This window comes from Leptosomus discolor, chromosome 2 (genome assembly GCF_034619465.1).
Source record: "Leptosomus discolor isolate bLepDis1 chromosome 2, bLepDis1.hap2, whole genome shotgun sequence".
Taxonomy (NCBI): Eukaryota; Metazoa; Chordata; class Aves; order Leptosomiformes; family Leptosomidae; genus Leptosomus; species Leptosomus discolor.
In genome coordinates, this window is record NC_141392.1 from 89,171,172 (window position 1) to 89,184,454 (window position 13,283).

The 13,283-nt window shown below is 38.4% G+C and overlaps 1 protein-coding gene across 1 annotated transcript in view; it reads left to right on the forward strand.

Annotated features, from left to right (window-relative positions):
• Window positions 1–13,283, forward strand: part of UBE3D (ubiquitin protein ligase E3D) — a 59,842-nt gene that overhangs the window by 23,238 nt on the left and 23,321 nt on the right. Inside the window, exon 8 of the mRNA XM_086460464.1 lies at window positions 831–1,000. Coding sequence (XP_086316590.1) covers window positions 831–1,000 — 170 coding nt within the window. The remainder of the gene's footprint in view (window positions 1–830; window positions 1,001–13,283) is intronic.

Here is a 13,283-nt window from a genome sequence, read left to right on the forward strand (position 1 = left end):
ACTTGGATCACTTCACTACTGCAGGCTGTGAATAAAGGAAAAGCCCGAGTGTTTTTGTACAGTGTTTAGCATGAAAGCCCTGAATCCAAGTTGTAACACTGGTGCACAATCACACAAAGAGTAAATGAGATCCATAATGGGATGCGAAAAGTTCATATTTCTCAAAGCTGTCCCTGATAAGTATCCCGTGAATTGCTGTGAGCAAGTAGTGCTGAAGAATGCCAGTCCCATTATCAAATTGATAAAACTTATTTTCCAGGTAAGGGTCTGCTACAGCAATTTGGAAATCCCAGTCTTCCTTTTAGATCACATTAATTGTTGTCTTTTTCCTTGCTTGTCTTAGCTCCATCCAGTCATAACTATCATTCTTTTTCTAAAAAAATCCTTGATTTTTGGCACTTCTGGTGAGCATTTTTTTCAGTTCTGTCTTTAGCCCTCAGTTGTTCAACACCATAGGCTTGACTAATCCCTAAAAAACTATGAAATCAGAGAAATTAATCCATTTGGTACTGAAACAGGTGATTTTTGGACTGTTTCTTTTGTTACTATCAAAGGGAATGTGCTGCAGCCACAGAAGCAGCTTCATAGAAATAATGAGCTTAAGAGTGACTGATAAATCACACATCAGTTTATTGTATTAACCCATTTTTCTCCACTAGAGGCTTTGCAGACTGTGCTGAATAATAAAATGTCAATTTATGTCTGTTAACATTTTGTTAGAAACTTTGTACGGAATGTGGCTTTAGTATCAGCTGATTTAGGATCAGAGCAAAGGAACAAATTGAAATTGATGTAATCTACAGTAAAATAAATTATTTCTTCATTTATAGATATGGCTTTTAAATTCTGACACATTGCTGGTGGAGTCTTTGGGAAGTTCCTCCTCCTACAGTGTTTTTACACTGTTTGGAGATATTTTCATGCCTAGCCCTGGACCAGTGGGGACCTGGAATGCTGTCAAAGTCCTTTACCAGCCATGCATTAAAAGCAGGAATAAGGAGTAAGTACAGCTTTTTCTGACCTCAGGTTCTGATCTTTGATTTGTTTTGCATTTCAGGGCAGCAATCTTTCTTTGAGGTTCTTTGGACAGTCCATTAATCTTAGGGATATAGGTCTTTGTAATTCCATACCATTTTTAATTTTTTAATTTTCTTTTTTTTTTTTTTTTTTTTTTTTTTATTTAAGGAAAGTGCCAGAGGAATAGTATTTGGTTTCTGTTACAGCCAGAGAGAATCTGGTTGTTAATTTTTTTCATTTATGCATTTTTTTCCCCTATGTTAACTCACTGCATTTTTAGAGCTTGGTCATTTTTCCAGCTCTGTTGGCAAAAGCTGGAACGATGGTGGTGCCATGAATCCCACGGAGTGTCAGTGAGTTCCATCTGTATGGTCTCAGAACATGCTGTTCTGCAGCTGTAGCTCCAGGGGATGTAATGCAGGGAGGAGGAAAAATTGAGGGGGACTAAGTAGAATGGGCTGACTCCTGAATGATGCATAAGTTTAGCCAGATCTCCCTCTTTGCCTTCAATTTCTGTTTTGTGTGTGAAAATTTGATCTGATCTGTCAAGTTATTTATGGGAGTAACCCTCTCTGCACTCCCACAGTAAAGAATTTGGACCTTATTGGTACAGCTGAAACCAAGAGGGTAGAGGTGAGCAGTTACTAGTTTAGCAAATTATACCTGCCTGTTCCAGCTTCAGTCTTGACCTTTTTTGTTTTAAAATTATGCTTGGTTTTGCAAGAGAAAGAGCTGTTCACAGGACAGCTGTCTGTTTAAGCGAAGTTATCTTCAGTACTACAGGTGTTGTCTGGTGGTCACAATAAATTAGTGTAATGATCATCTCTGTATATACAGACATCTAACAGTGTCCATGTTAAAAAGATACTTGTGCATGTAGCCTAGCAGAGTAATATGAATAATGCTGTATCAGTATAGCATACTCTCAGCATATAGCATGTTCTCAGAAGCAAAGTCCTTTCTAGATACAATTTAGAAGTTCATTGAGTTATCTAATTAGCCTCTCTGTGTTTAACGTCAACTGGCGTTCAGCCCAGTGGTGGCATTATTTCAAAAAGAAATGGAGCCATGAGAGAAGGGGAAAGAGAAGAAGCAAGGAAGGTGGTTGAGTATAATGCCATACAAATGTTTTTCTTGAATGTGTCCAAGTCTACTGGAGCCCTCAAAAAGGAAACATTTGATTTCAGCAGGCTTTGAAGTCCACATTATGAAAAATATGCACTGCCTAACATGTTAAAACCATTATCTGTTGGAGAGCAATGATAAGAGAGTATTGATTCAGCAGTGGCTCCAGTGTTTGCAGGTGATACAGTATGATTTTAGCATAATTTTCTGCTTTTGTTTCTGCAGTGATAGAAGAGAAAGCATTGGCTTTGTATGGGTCACACTTAAATAGTGGTTTGGTTTTGTCATTTTACCTTTAAACTCCTGGAAACTAGATGAGAGATTTAAAGAAGTATGGATGTATTTAACATTTAGAAGACATTCCCTCCAGACTCAGTCAGTACACAACTTATTTATCACCGAAGACCTCATAAAAATACAACAAAAGTGGTGTCTCACACAGACAAGCAAACATGTGCATATGAATTTAAACATTTTCATAGGAGAAATAGACACCTTACAAGAATGTGTGATTCATCATAATGTTTATGCTGAATGTTGCCATTTATTTTTCAAACAGATCCAATACTGAATAGCTGAAATAAACTCTGACATAGGAAGAGAATGCAAAATTCTAATGTTTAGAATAAAGGTGATGCTACATTATTAATATTATTCATGTAAGGGAAAAAAATTACGTTTATTAATATAGTAGCTTCAGAAGTTGGCACTGGAAAACCTCTGTGATCTAAATATTATTTAGTGATGCAAAATACATCTTAAAGAATTATCATTTAAACTGCTTATTCTTAGAATGGGAGATATTGCAAGAACCACTACCTGCTCTAACATGAAAGATACTTCACTTACCGCTCTTAAGTTTTACAGAAGTGTAACTTACAGTTTTGCTTTTCAAGTTTCAATTATTTGTCACTGAGAAGATTTAGTTACCTTAACACACATTTAGTTACTTTGACATATTATTGAGATAAAGTCATATCTACTTAATCCCTTACCTACCATTCACAAATGCTTTTGTTGAATGGAGTTCTCAGTGGCAGAATTTTATGGTGAGATTATATTCAGTTCTCTCCATTTCCGTGGATAGACTTGTTACAAATCACTTGTTTCTGGAGATTACTTTGTATTTATCTTTGGGATTTTGCAGTGAGCAGAAGGCACAGCTGATGGTTTAATTCTCCTCTGACAGTAATTGACATCTTCACTATCTAGTCCCTGGACAAATGCAAAAATAGAAGAGAAAGAATAGAAGGTTCTTTTTAAGATTCGGAAACCAAAGTAACTATTTATTTAGTATAGTTTTCCCATTTTTATATTTCTAGTAAAAAACAGTAAAAAGGACGTTAGCGCTTCAATCTGTTTCCGCTAACTCATTTACCAGTTGGCTTGAAGTACTGCCTGGATCTGTGCAGTAAGACTGAAGTCTTTCTATGTTGAACAAGAATGTAAACACAGCAGAAGCAAAAATACCAAAACCAGTACAACTTACTTAGTGCCATGTGTTTGCATTTAGATCTCAAGTATTATTTCAAGAATTCTGAACAAAGTTTCTGATTTCTTGAATAGTGCAAGTTCCAAATGTTTTAAATGCCCACATTCTGATAATAGTTATAATACTTACCTTGCTTGTTTCTGCGTACACACCTGCCCTTGAAATAATGCAAAGGTTTCAGAGTCCATGGTCCGCCCGCCCCCCCCCGTCAGTGAGGAGTAAGCAGAGATACATCCTGTGTAGGAAGCAGTCAGCAGGAGGTCTGCTTGTGACCTAGATCCAAACAGCTGCAAGGGGTAAGTGTGCACTAATATCCTGTGGCGTGTCAGGGAGCCTCTTCAGCTGTTGCGAGTCACTGTGTACACTTGGGTCCTGTCTGTTTCCAGCAGTGCCAGAATCTGATCTGTGCCATGGGAGGGGAAGTACCTTTCTTACCTGTGGACACTGCAGAGTCTGTGCTGGGTAGCTTGGCCATAGGTTAAGCCAGATTAAGGTAAATGAGAAATATAAGCATTTTTTGGTAATATCTAAATATAATAACGTAATCATGCATTTGTAAAATATGGATGAAGTAATGAAAGGAAATCTGTACTTAGTCTACTTCAACAAGCATATATCTACTTACTCTGATATAAATACATAGTTCTATGGTAACGTTCAAAGTCTTGGGCTTTCTGAAATTGTCCTGTATTAAGCTACCTCTGCTAGAGAGAATCTAACTGGGATTGTCTAATAATACACATTGAAGCACCCCCTTTTTGAAGCAACGCTTAGATTCAGATTCCTTGGGATGCACTTGAATATTTCTCTTTGGGGGAGTGTAGTAGCTTTTATGCATGATCTTTCTTTTCAAGACTTCTGGGATGTCAGGAGATATTTACGATCTCACTCCAAAACTCATTTTATTCCTTTATTCAGAGCACAGTTTTGCAATTCTTCATAATTAACATAATGCTTATTTTTCTTCCTCAGATATAGAAGTATTTTTTTTCCCCTAAAACTAGGCATTATGTCCTGTGAACACCACCGTGCTTCAGTGAGCAACAGAACTCCTTCTTTCTTCCAGTAAATCACTGGCATATCTATCACTATACCTTACATTCAGTATTACTCTAAATGTTAACAATGCAAAGGAAACAAACATTTGTGTAGGATAAATGTTTGTGGTTCATTACTGGCTGCTGAGTGATGCCAGCCGCAATGTTAATTAACCCATTTGGAGCGATAGCTCTTTGGGGGTGGCTGATCCCTAAAGCCTGCTGTACCAAAACTGTGTTCTGAGTTAGGCTGAACATTGCTGAGAAGGTGATTACACCTGTATGGCATCTACCTTTTTATTGACAATGTGCTGAATCATGTTGAATTTGTTGATCTGTGTTGACCATCAGATCCTTTCCAATAGGTTGCAGTCTAATAAGCAGCCTTCCTCTCTGTTTTTGTGCAGTCGTCCTTTGTCAATTTTCATCCTAATTTTGTTCAGAACCTTTTTATCTGTTGGCCGTGGCAATTTTGATTTTCAACATGTGGCATTCTGACTGCCCTTCCCAGCTTCATGTCATTTGTGAATGAAAGAAGCTTCTCTCTTGTTCCAGTCTCTGGGAAAGCAACTGAGATATTGAACAGGACCAAACTAGGAACATGTCATGTGGAGCCTCTCTCTGTATACCTTTGTTTTGGCAGTGAGTTATTAACAGTTGTGCTCTGGGTATTCTCTTTATGTTAGACTGCTTTGCGTAAGAACATTCAGTAGCTTTTAAGGCATTGTGAAGTTAAGACATGGTTAGGTATATCCAGACATGCTATTTATGGTATAACTCTTGTCGTTTCTCCTTGCAGAGCTCTTTATCTCTGATCTTCCTGAGGGTAGCCTTTAACTGTTGTATTGATTTGTATCTTCCTCCTTCAGCTGTTAAACAGGGCTAGAAACACTTAGATGTGTCTTCTGTGTGTTATCATGAGTTCTGGGTAGGTCTGTCTACCCTTAGGCTTCCAGCCATTGTGGGAATTTTATGAGCAATCCTACAACAAATTAGTTGAACTTACATAGCATGGTTTGGGTTGGAAGGGACCTTAAAGATCTTCTAGTTCCAACCCCCCTGCCATGGGCAGGGTCACTTTCCACTAGACCAGGTTGCTCAAAGCCCCATCCAGCCTGGCCTTGAACGCTGCCAGGGAGGGGGCAGCCACAGCTTCTCTGGGCAACCTGTTTCAGTGTTTCACCACTCTCACATATGCTGTCATTTTTTCTTCACCTGTGAAAAAAAATGTGTTATGAGTGTAGCTGAATCCTATCAGAGAAGGATGCCTCGCACGTTTTCTGTTTCATTCTTATGTGGATATTTATGGATGATGGGTACGTGATTATGTTCGTTCCCTCCACTTTCAGCAAGGCTTCTTTGCTCCACCTACAAATCTGCTGTGCAGACAGAAGAGGTCTTCCTTTCAAGTAACACGTTCTTGGCAAATAACACCTTATGCTAACAATCTTGACTGCTGGGAGTGATAATGGTAGATACTGCTGAAGTGTGAGTGTTGTAAAAATGTATGAAGAAAATTGAAAATACAGTTACATGGCAATTCGACCATAACTTGATCTCAGAAAATATATGTGAAGGTATGGTTAGACGAAAATTACACTTCTCTCTTTATAGTAGTGTGCTAGGCAAAGCTTTATCAAGAAGTCATTGATAGCTTTTTATTTCTCATATGCATCTAGAGTCTCTCTGAATGGTTTACAGGTTTTGCAGAAGTCTTCTTCTATGTAAGAATTTGCTGCCTTATCATTTAAGAATTTAAAAATTACTTCCAGAAGTTGTTAATTTTATTAGCTTTAGAGGGACAGAATAAGCTAGAAAACTGAGTTTGTGGATGAAAACCTAGAGTTTTTGAGTCCCAATGCTTTTATTACAGTCCATATGTAGTGTTTATGAAGCTGTTACTGATGTATTCCAGAATGTTTTTTATTTGTCCCAAGAATGGCTTTCATTCTGTAGATGACTCTAGAGTAATTCAGCTCTCATAAAGGCACCAAACTGTGTCCTATCTCACTGATTTTTGTATGTCTGAAATAGAATGCCTTTTCTTAATGTTTCAGTAACTCTTGCCAGTAGAAAACACATGGGAGCACACAGACAAGGGTTGACTGACAGAGGAGTGACCAATGTTTTGCTGTTCTGTGCTCTCTTTTGGTGATTTCTGTAGTATAATAAACTTCTTGAGCTATATCTGGAAAGAGTAAATGAGTGGGTGTGATTGTAAATGGAGCGTGAAGGATCTGTTTTGTTTCAGATAATTTTTTTCTGTTCCCTTCTTGAATTCTTTCATGGTATCAACTTAAGAGAACTGACACTACAGGTGGGGTGGGTTGCCTTAAAAGAGCTGACTGAGCAGTCAGGCGAAGGTTTTTGAAAGATGCAGTCTGATGCCAGTCAGGGTTTTGGGACAGGAGGGAAAAAAATACTTTTCAGAGTTTGATAGACAAGTGGAAGTTATAAGCCTCCTGAACTTTGAATGCTTGGGCTGAAACTTGGAGGAAAAGATGAGAGCTCCATCTGAGAACTACTATTTTTAGCTAGAGATTGTTCTTCAGAAGAAAGAACTGTTCTTCAGTACTGGTAACATCCTTTCCCACCACTAGGAAAAGCTCTATACAACTTTTAAGTATAATTTTCAGGAGAAAGCCTGGTTTTCTTGTTTATTGAAGCTGGACCCACCATCTGCAGCATCCTGTTATGGTAGTTACTTAAGAGTTTCATTCTTATTCCTAATAACAGGTCTGATATATCCTTCCAACTCTTTGGAGCTGTCATATTTTTGATATCTTTCCAATTTTATATTTCCAATTTTAAATAGTCTTAGAAGTACTAGTTGAAGTAGAGAAAAATGTTGGAATAACCACTTTGTCTACCAAATAAGGTCTCTTGTATTTTTGCTTAAAAATTTTGCTCATGCTATCACTCCAGCTGAGCTTGTTGCTTAGGTTGCCTTTTCTGTTCATCTTTTGAAATTTAGCATCGAAGTTAGAGGAGGTAGGGTTCTGAACGTTTTTTTTAAAAGCAAATTTGCAAGCCATTTGTTAATAATCTGATCAATAGCCTGCCTTTCTTCTTGTGTAGCATGAAAGATGCTGATGTGTCACTGCTCATCTTGCAGGGTACTGCTGTTGTACTCTGCATTAGAAATGTTAAATGCTATACACATAGTAACTGGCAACGGAAAAATAAGAAATTGACTGTAAGTGCTATTGCTTAGCTACTTCTTACGGTCTAATTTTTTAGAAGAAATAGATAAATATGCTATTAAGTTCTCCTATCACATTTAATACACTTTTAAATCAGGTTTTGTGATTCTGTAATACGGTAGAACAAAAAATACAATTCAGGCTTGTATTTTTTTCCGTATTATTCTTCATATTTATTTGTGAAACACTAATTCAGGTAAGCACAATTTTGGTAGTTCTCATGTCTGTGGTTCATATTGCTGTAGCTCAGCTCTTTTGGGAATCTCAGGATTGTCAATTAGAGAGTTGGATGGGAAAAAATATGACTTAAAAGCAGCAAGACTATCTGAAACTAATTTAAAATTTATAGTCTGAAACAACTGCATTGACAGGTAGTTAATTCCAATTTTATAGGACGATAAGAATGTAAGAAAAGCCATGCTGGGCCAGAGCAGTGTACCATCTAGCCCAGTATCCTCCCTTCAACATCCAGAGGTGTTCATTAGAGTAGCATGTGAGCCTCAGCACTTCCTTGTACTCCTCAGCTCTGTAGTTGTTGTACTAGGATGTTAGAGGGTACAGCCCTGCCTATTTCCTTTACTATCTGTTCATGCATCTTTTGACCACCTGTTTGAATAAGCACTTTTTGAGCTTACTGGTGCTGTCTGCCTCCGCAGTCTCTTGTAACAGCAAGTTCCAGAAGTTCACTACTGCTAGGTAGTACTCCTTTGACCTCTTCTAAACTGATCTCCTGCTAGTTTCAGTGAGTTGCCTCTAGATCCAGGACTGGGGATTTAGCAAACAACAATTTTGCATTCATACTGGCAAAACGGACATGGGGATCCTAAACTTTACACTGGGATTACAGCATGTGGTGTTCTTGCTGATTATGTAGGAGTTAGATATAATGGCAAGCTTGCTTGGAGAGACAGCAATGCCACTTCTATTCAAGCCTTACTATAAGACGTATATATATATATATATATAGCTATTATATTCATTTTGCTTTCCTTGTAATGCTCATTTTTTGAAAGCCAGAGAGCCTAAATGCAGTAGTGATGATCCGTTGAGGATAATTTTATAATCGTACGTCAAACTATAGTGGCTTTCCACTTAGAGGCTTACAGTTTGTTTCTCATGGACTTATAAAGACTGTTGGGTGCACTTGGGAACTGTAAGTACTCAGCTCCTGTAATGCCTTTTAAATGACAGGATCCATTTGAGCAGGCAGGAATCCTATAACAAGCCAAGAGTGAAAAAATAAAACTTATAAAAGCCTGTTGGACAGATTGCTGACAAGAACTGCTTAAACCTCAAACCTTGATTTACTGAATTCTAGGAACTTGAGCTGCTTTAAATTAAGTAGTATTTGTTGTTTCTATTGTGTTTCTCCATGACAGGCTGTGTAAACTAACAATAGTTAGATTGACAAAATGATTTAGGCTGCTAATTTTTCTTGCAATAACTTTTAAAATTGGTAAGGCTAAAGCAAACTGGGAGTGTATGACTTGAGACCAAGGAAGGCTAATTTGTGAGGTTGTCCAGGATATTTCCATTTGTGTGTGGCAACAATAGGATATTGCTGTTGGTTGCTTATTCTGAATGCTGGAGCATCAGAACAGAACAAGCATTTCTCATGCTGGCTCCTCCGAATACTGGCCTTAAAGCTATAAATGAAATAATTTTTGTAGCTAATAGGTGTATTAAGTGATACCTATGTGGATATGAATGTTTGAGGAAGAAGAGGAGGAGATCTGACTGGAAAGGTGGTTGGTGGTGTTGCAGGGAATAAAATTGCGGCGGAATTTTAGCATTTCAGTCAAATAATTGCCGAAGCAGGACTGTTAGATCTACTCAGAAGCAAGCTGTTGGATTGATTGTGCCCATTTTCTCCTCTGTGTATGGCTAAAAGAGTATTAAATTTGGTTTACATTCTTCTCAGAGTGTATGCATTACTGTAATACCTAAGCCTTCAAGTTTTTCCTTACTTCACAGCAACAATTACAGGATTCTGATATTATGGAGTTCTCCATAGTCCCGAAGGCAGGAATACAGAAATCACTTCAGTGCTCCTGTGGGCCCTGATTTTGCTGGCTTTCCTGGAGAAAACAAAATTGTAATGTCTCGTTGAAGATGGGTCTTCAGCGAAATGACTACAGGCATGTCTGTCAACTGAATGTCCATGTCTCCAGTGCTGCAGCTGGCGCTTTTCAGCCGGTACTGATGGGCAGCTGCATAGTATCAGTAGTAGAACTGGTTAGAAGTTGGGTTTTAAACTAAGCACAATTTTTTCTTTCCCCAGTAGATGTTGATTTTTCTGAACCCTCAAACCTGTTTATTTGAGTTTGGATATGTTGTTGAGGTAGTTGCACTTTTGTATGTACTTCTTTTTCCTTATTGGCTGGCTTCCCAACCGTCCTGTGTCTCTCTCAAAGCAATATGGTTGAGTAATATAATGTTGTAATGGGTCTGCGTGGCAAGGTTTTGGTAGTGAGGGGGTTACAGGGATGGCTTCTGTATGAAGTTGTTAGAAGTTTCCTCATGTCCGATACAGCCAATGCCAGCCGGCTTTAAGACGGACCCGCCGCTGGCCAAGGCCGAGCCAATCAGCGACAGCATTTTTCGCCTCTGTTATAACGTATTTAAAGGAGTGAAAAAAGTTGTTGGGCAGCAGCAATTGCAGCGAGTGAGAGGAGTGAGAATAGGTGAGAGAAACGTCCTGCAGACACCAAGGTCAATGAAGGAGGGGGAGGAGGTGCTCCAGGTGCCGGAGCAGCGATTCCCCTGCGGCCTGTGGTGAAGACCATGGTGAGGCAGGCTATCCCCTCCAGAAGTTGAGGAATACTTTATAATTGGGATAGAAAAAAAAAAAAAAATCCAGCATACTTTTGACCAGCCGGAATTAATGCTGGTAATGCAGAGAATCTTCTGAAAAAGGGACTTAAAGGGGTTCTAAGAAGACCTATTAGATATTTAATGATTTTGTGTATTTTGAATCCAATATTGTTACCAAATGTGAGATTTATTGGTTGTAGTCATACCTAAAAAAATTGTCCGTTAATATTTTCTACTTCCTGTTTTCAGCTGTTTTGCATATTACTGCTGCTGTTCAGCTGTTGTATTTCAAACAGAAGCAGCTGTATGTCATTAATATTACTAAGACTTTTAGTTTTTCAAGCATGTCATGATGATTAAGAAATACAAACTCTTGTCTGAGTTGAGAGATTTTATTGAAAACTTTGTTTTGTTTTTCTGAAAGTGATGAAAATCTCACTGGCTACTGCAAGAAGAAATGGTTTGCTGAGCAACTGTTTTTTTGCCCCTCAACATAGCAATTCTGCAGACACTTTTAGCACCTCTGCAGCTCTCCTTTATGTTTAGGACCACTGAATTTAAGACAGTTGTCCAGGTGAGTTTCTCGTATCACCAGTTATGTCTGAAGCAAGTCTAACTCAGCAAATTGCTTCAACAACATAGTGTAATAGGGGGTACCAGATAACTGTAGTGCTTATTGATTGCCTTTAGTAGAAATTGGAGAGAACATGCAGATATAGTTGACTATGAAAAAGTTTAGACTGGAGATTGGAAGCTTTCTAAAATCAGAGTAGTGAGGTTCCTGCAGAGCTTTCTAGTAGGAATAATATTGTCAAGGAACAGAATTTCTTTTAAGATGAAGTATGATAAGATTATTTCAACACAGTGCCTGTTCTTGCAGGGAGATGAGCTTTTTGAGTGGCAGATGCCTTCTAGTCCAGTTTTACAACTCTGTCACTGGCCTGTTGAAAGACTTGCAAGTTCTCCTTCACCATATCTCTTTTGCTTTGTGGAAGCTCTTCGGATGATGAGTTTGCATGTGTGTGTGAACAGCCACGCTGGTACCATGGTCTTGATTGGCCTGCTATTAAACAATTTAGTTATTATAAGATGTGGCATGTTTTCTTTATCTATGGTGTGTTCTCCTACATCTGAATTCCGTTCTAATTAATTTTATTTGCAAAGGATTTACAGTACTTTATCTGCAGCTGTCTTACTTTCAGATGTTGCATCTCTCCTTTGAACGAGGTCATCTACTCAAAGGCTTCTCTTCTCACTGAGCTGGTGTCTGTGACTCAGTCTTTCTAAACCTACTTTACTTCCTTTCATCAAAGCCATGTTTTAGTCTCTAATATCAACTCCGGCATCAGCATTGACTTAACTTGGCTAAACCTAGATTTAATCTTCTGTTTAAATGCCCTCTCTCTGTTCTTGCTCATGTCCATAACTCAGCTGTCAGGCTGTAGGTCTCCCCTTCTTGTTCCTCATACTTCCGAGCTGAGACTAGGTTTCCCTGTTTCTTGATCCATTTTTAATAAAGCTCATAAAACTACAGTAAAGAGCCAAAATAGTCTGCATTCACTGATCTGACTGTCAGAAGGTATGTGTGTGTGCATAATGCGCCCCCCACAGTGCTATCTCAGAAGGGTGGCTGATGGCCTGTGTGATTCCTCCAGCTCTGCTTCATGTCTGCAGCAGGACTCTGGACAGCTGCATAAATCCTGTGGAGGGCTCCATCAACATAAACACGGTTTATACAGACACTGTTAAATCTCTGCCATAACAGAAGGGGAAAGCTTCAGAATAGTTGAAAGGGAAAACTTGGGAATTAGCTTTGAGGAGAGGAGGTGTTAAAACTAGGGAAAGTTTTGTGAAGGATGGAGAAGTTATTTGTGGAAGAGTATTTCCATGCACGGAGGAAACCTGACAGACGTGTGAGGACACATACTGGCTGAGGACAGGGAAAAGGGGCTAGTGGAAAGTTCATCTTTCCAGATTGGGAGTTAGTCTGCTGTGAATTTTCAAAGTGAACTGTGAGATGTAGTAAAACCGGGTAGTTGGCATTTGGGACCTATGTCAAAAAAGTTGCTATGCCAGTTTATGGTTTTGAATTAAATGTAAGGTTATTTTTAGGAAAGAAAGCTGTGTTCTTGACTGCTGGTTCTATTTATTTATTTATTTAGGATTTAGCTGCTTGTTAATTTTGACTTGTAGCCACACTTAATATTTTAGTGTCAGTGGTGTGTCATTCCTGCATAGGGTGATTTTTTTTTTTGTTACGATCGTAACAGTGAAGAGGGAAAATGATGATAAAAATAAACTGTTCCAGTAAAATTATGATTTCAGTGAGAAAGGGAAAATATGGCATATGTGAAGTTCTAACTTTAGAAATTAGGCTTTTGTTTGGCAATGGTTTGGTTTGAATGAGTGGAAATAATGAATTTTGCTGTCAGCAGATTCTCAGGATCAACCAATTCTGTGATTTGTGGTACTCCTTAATTTGCTGCAGGTTCATGTAATTACATCTTGAAATACTGAATTTCCTTCTCTTCTGAAGTCAGTAGATTGGAAAAGAAAAATTTAAAGCAGGAAGCTGAGGGCTTTTTGTGAACAGTG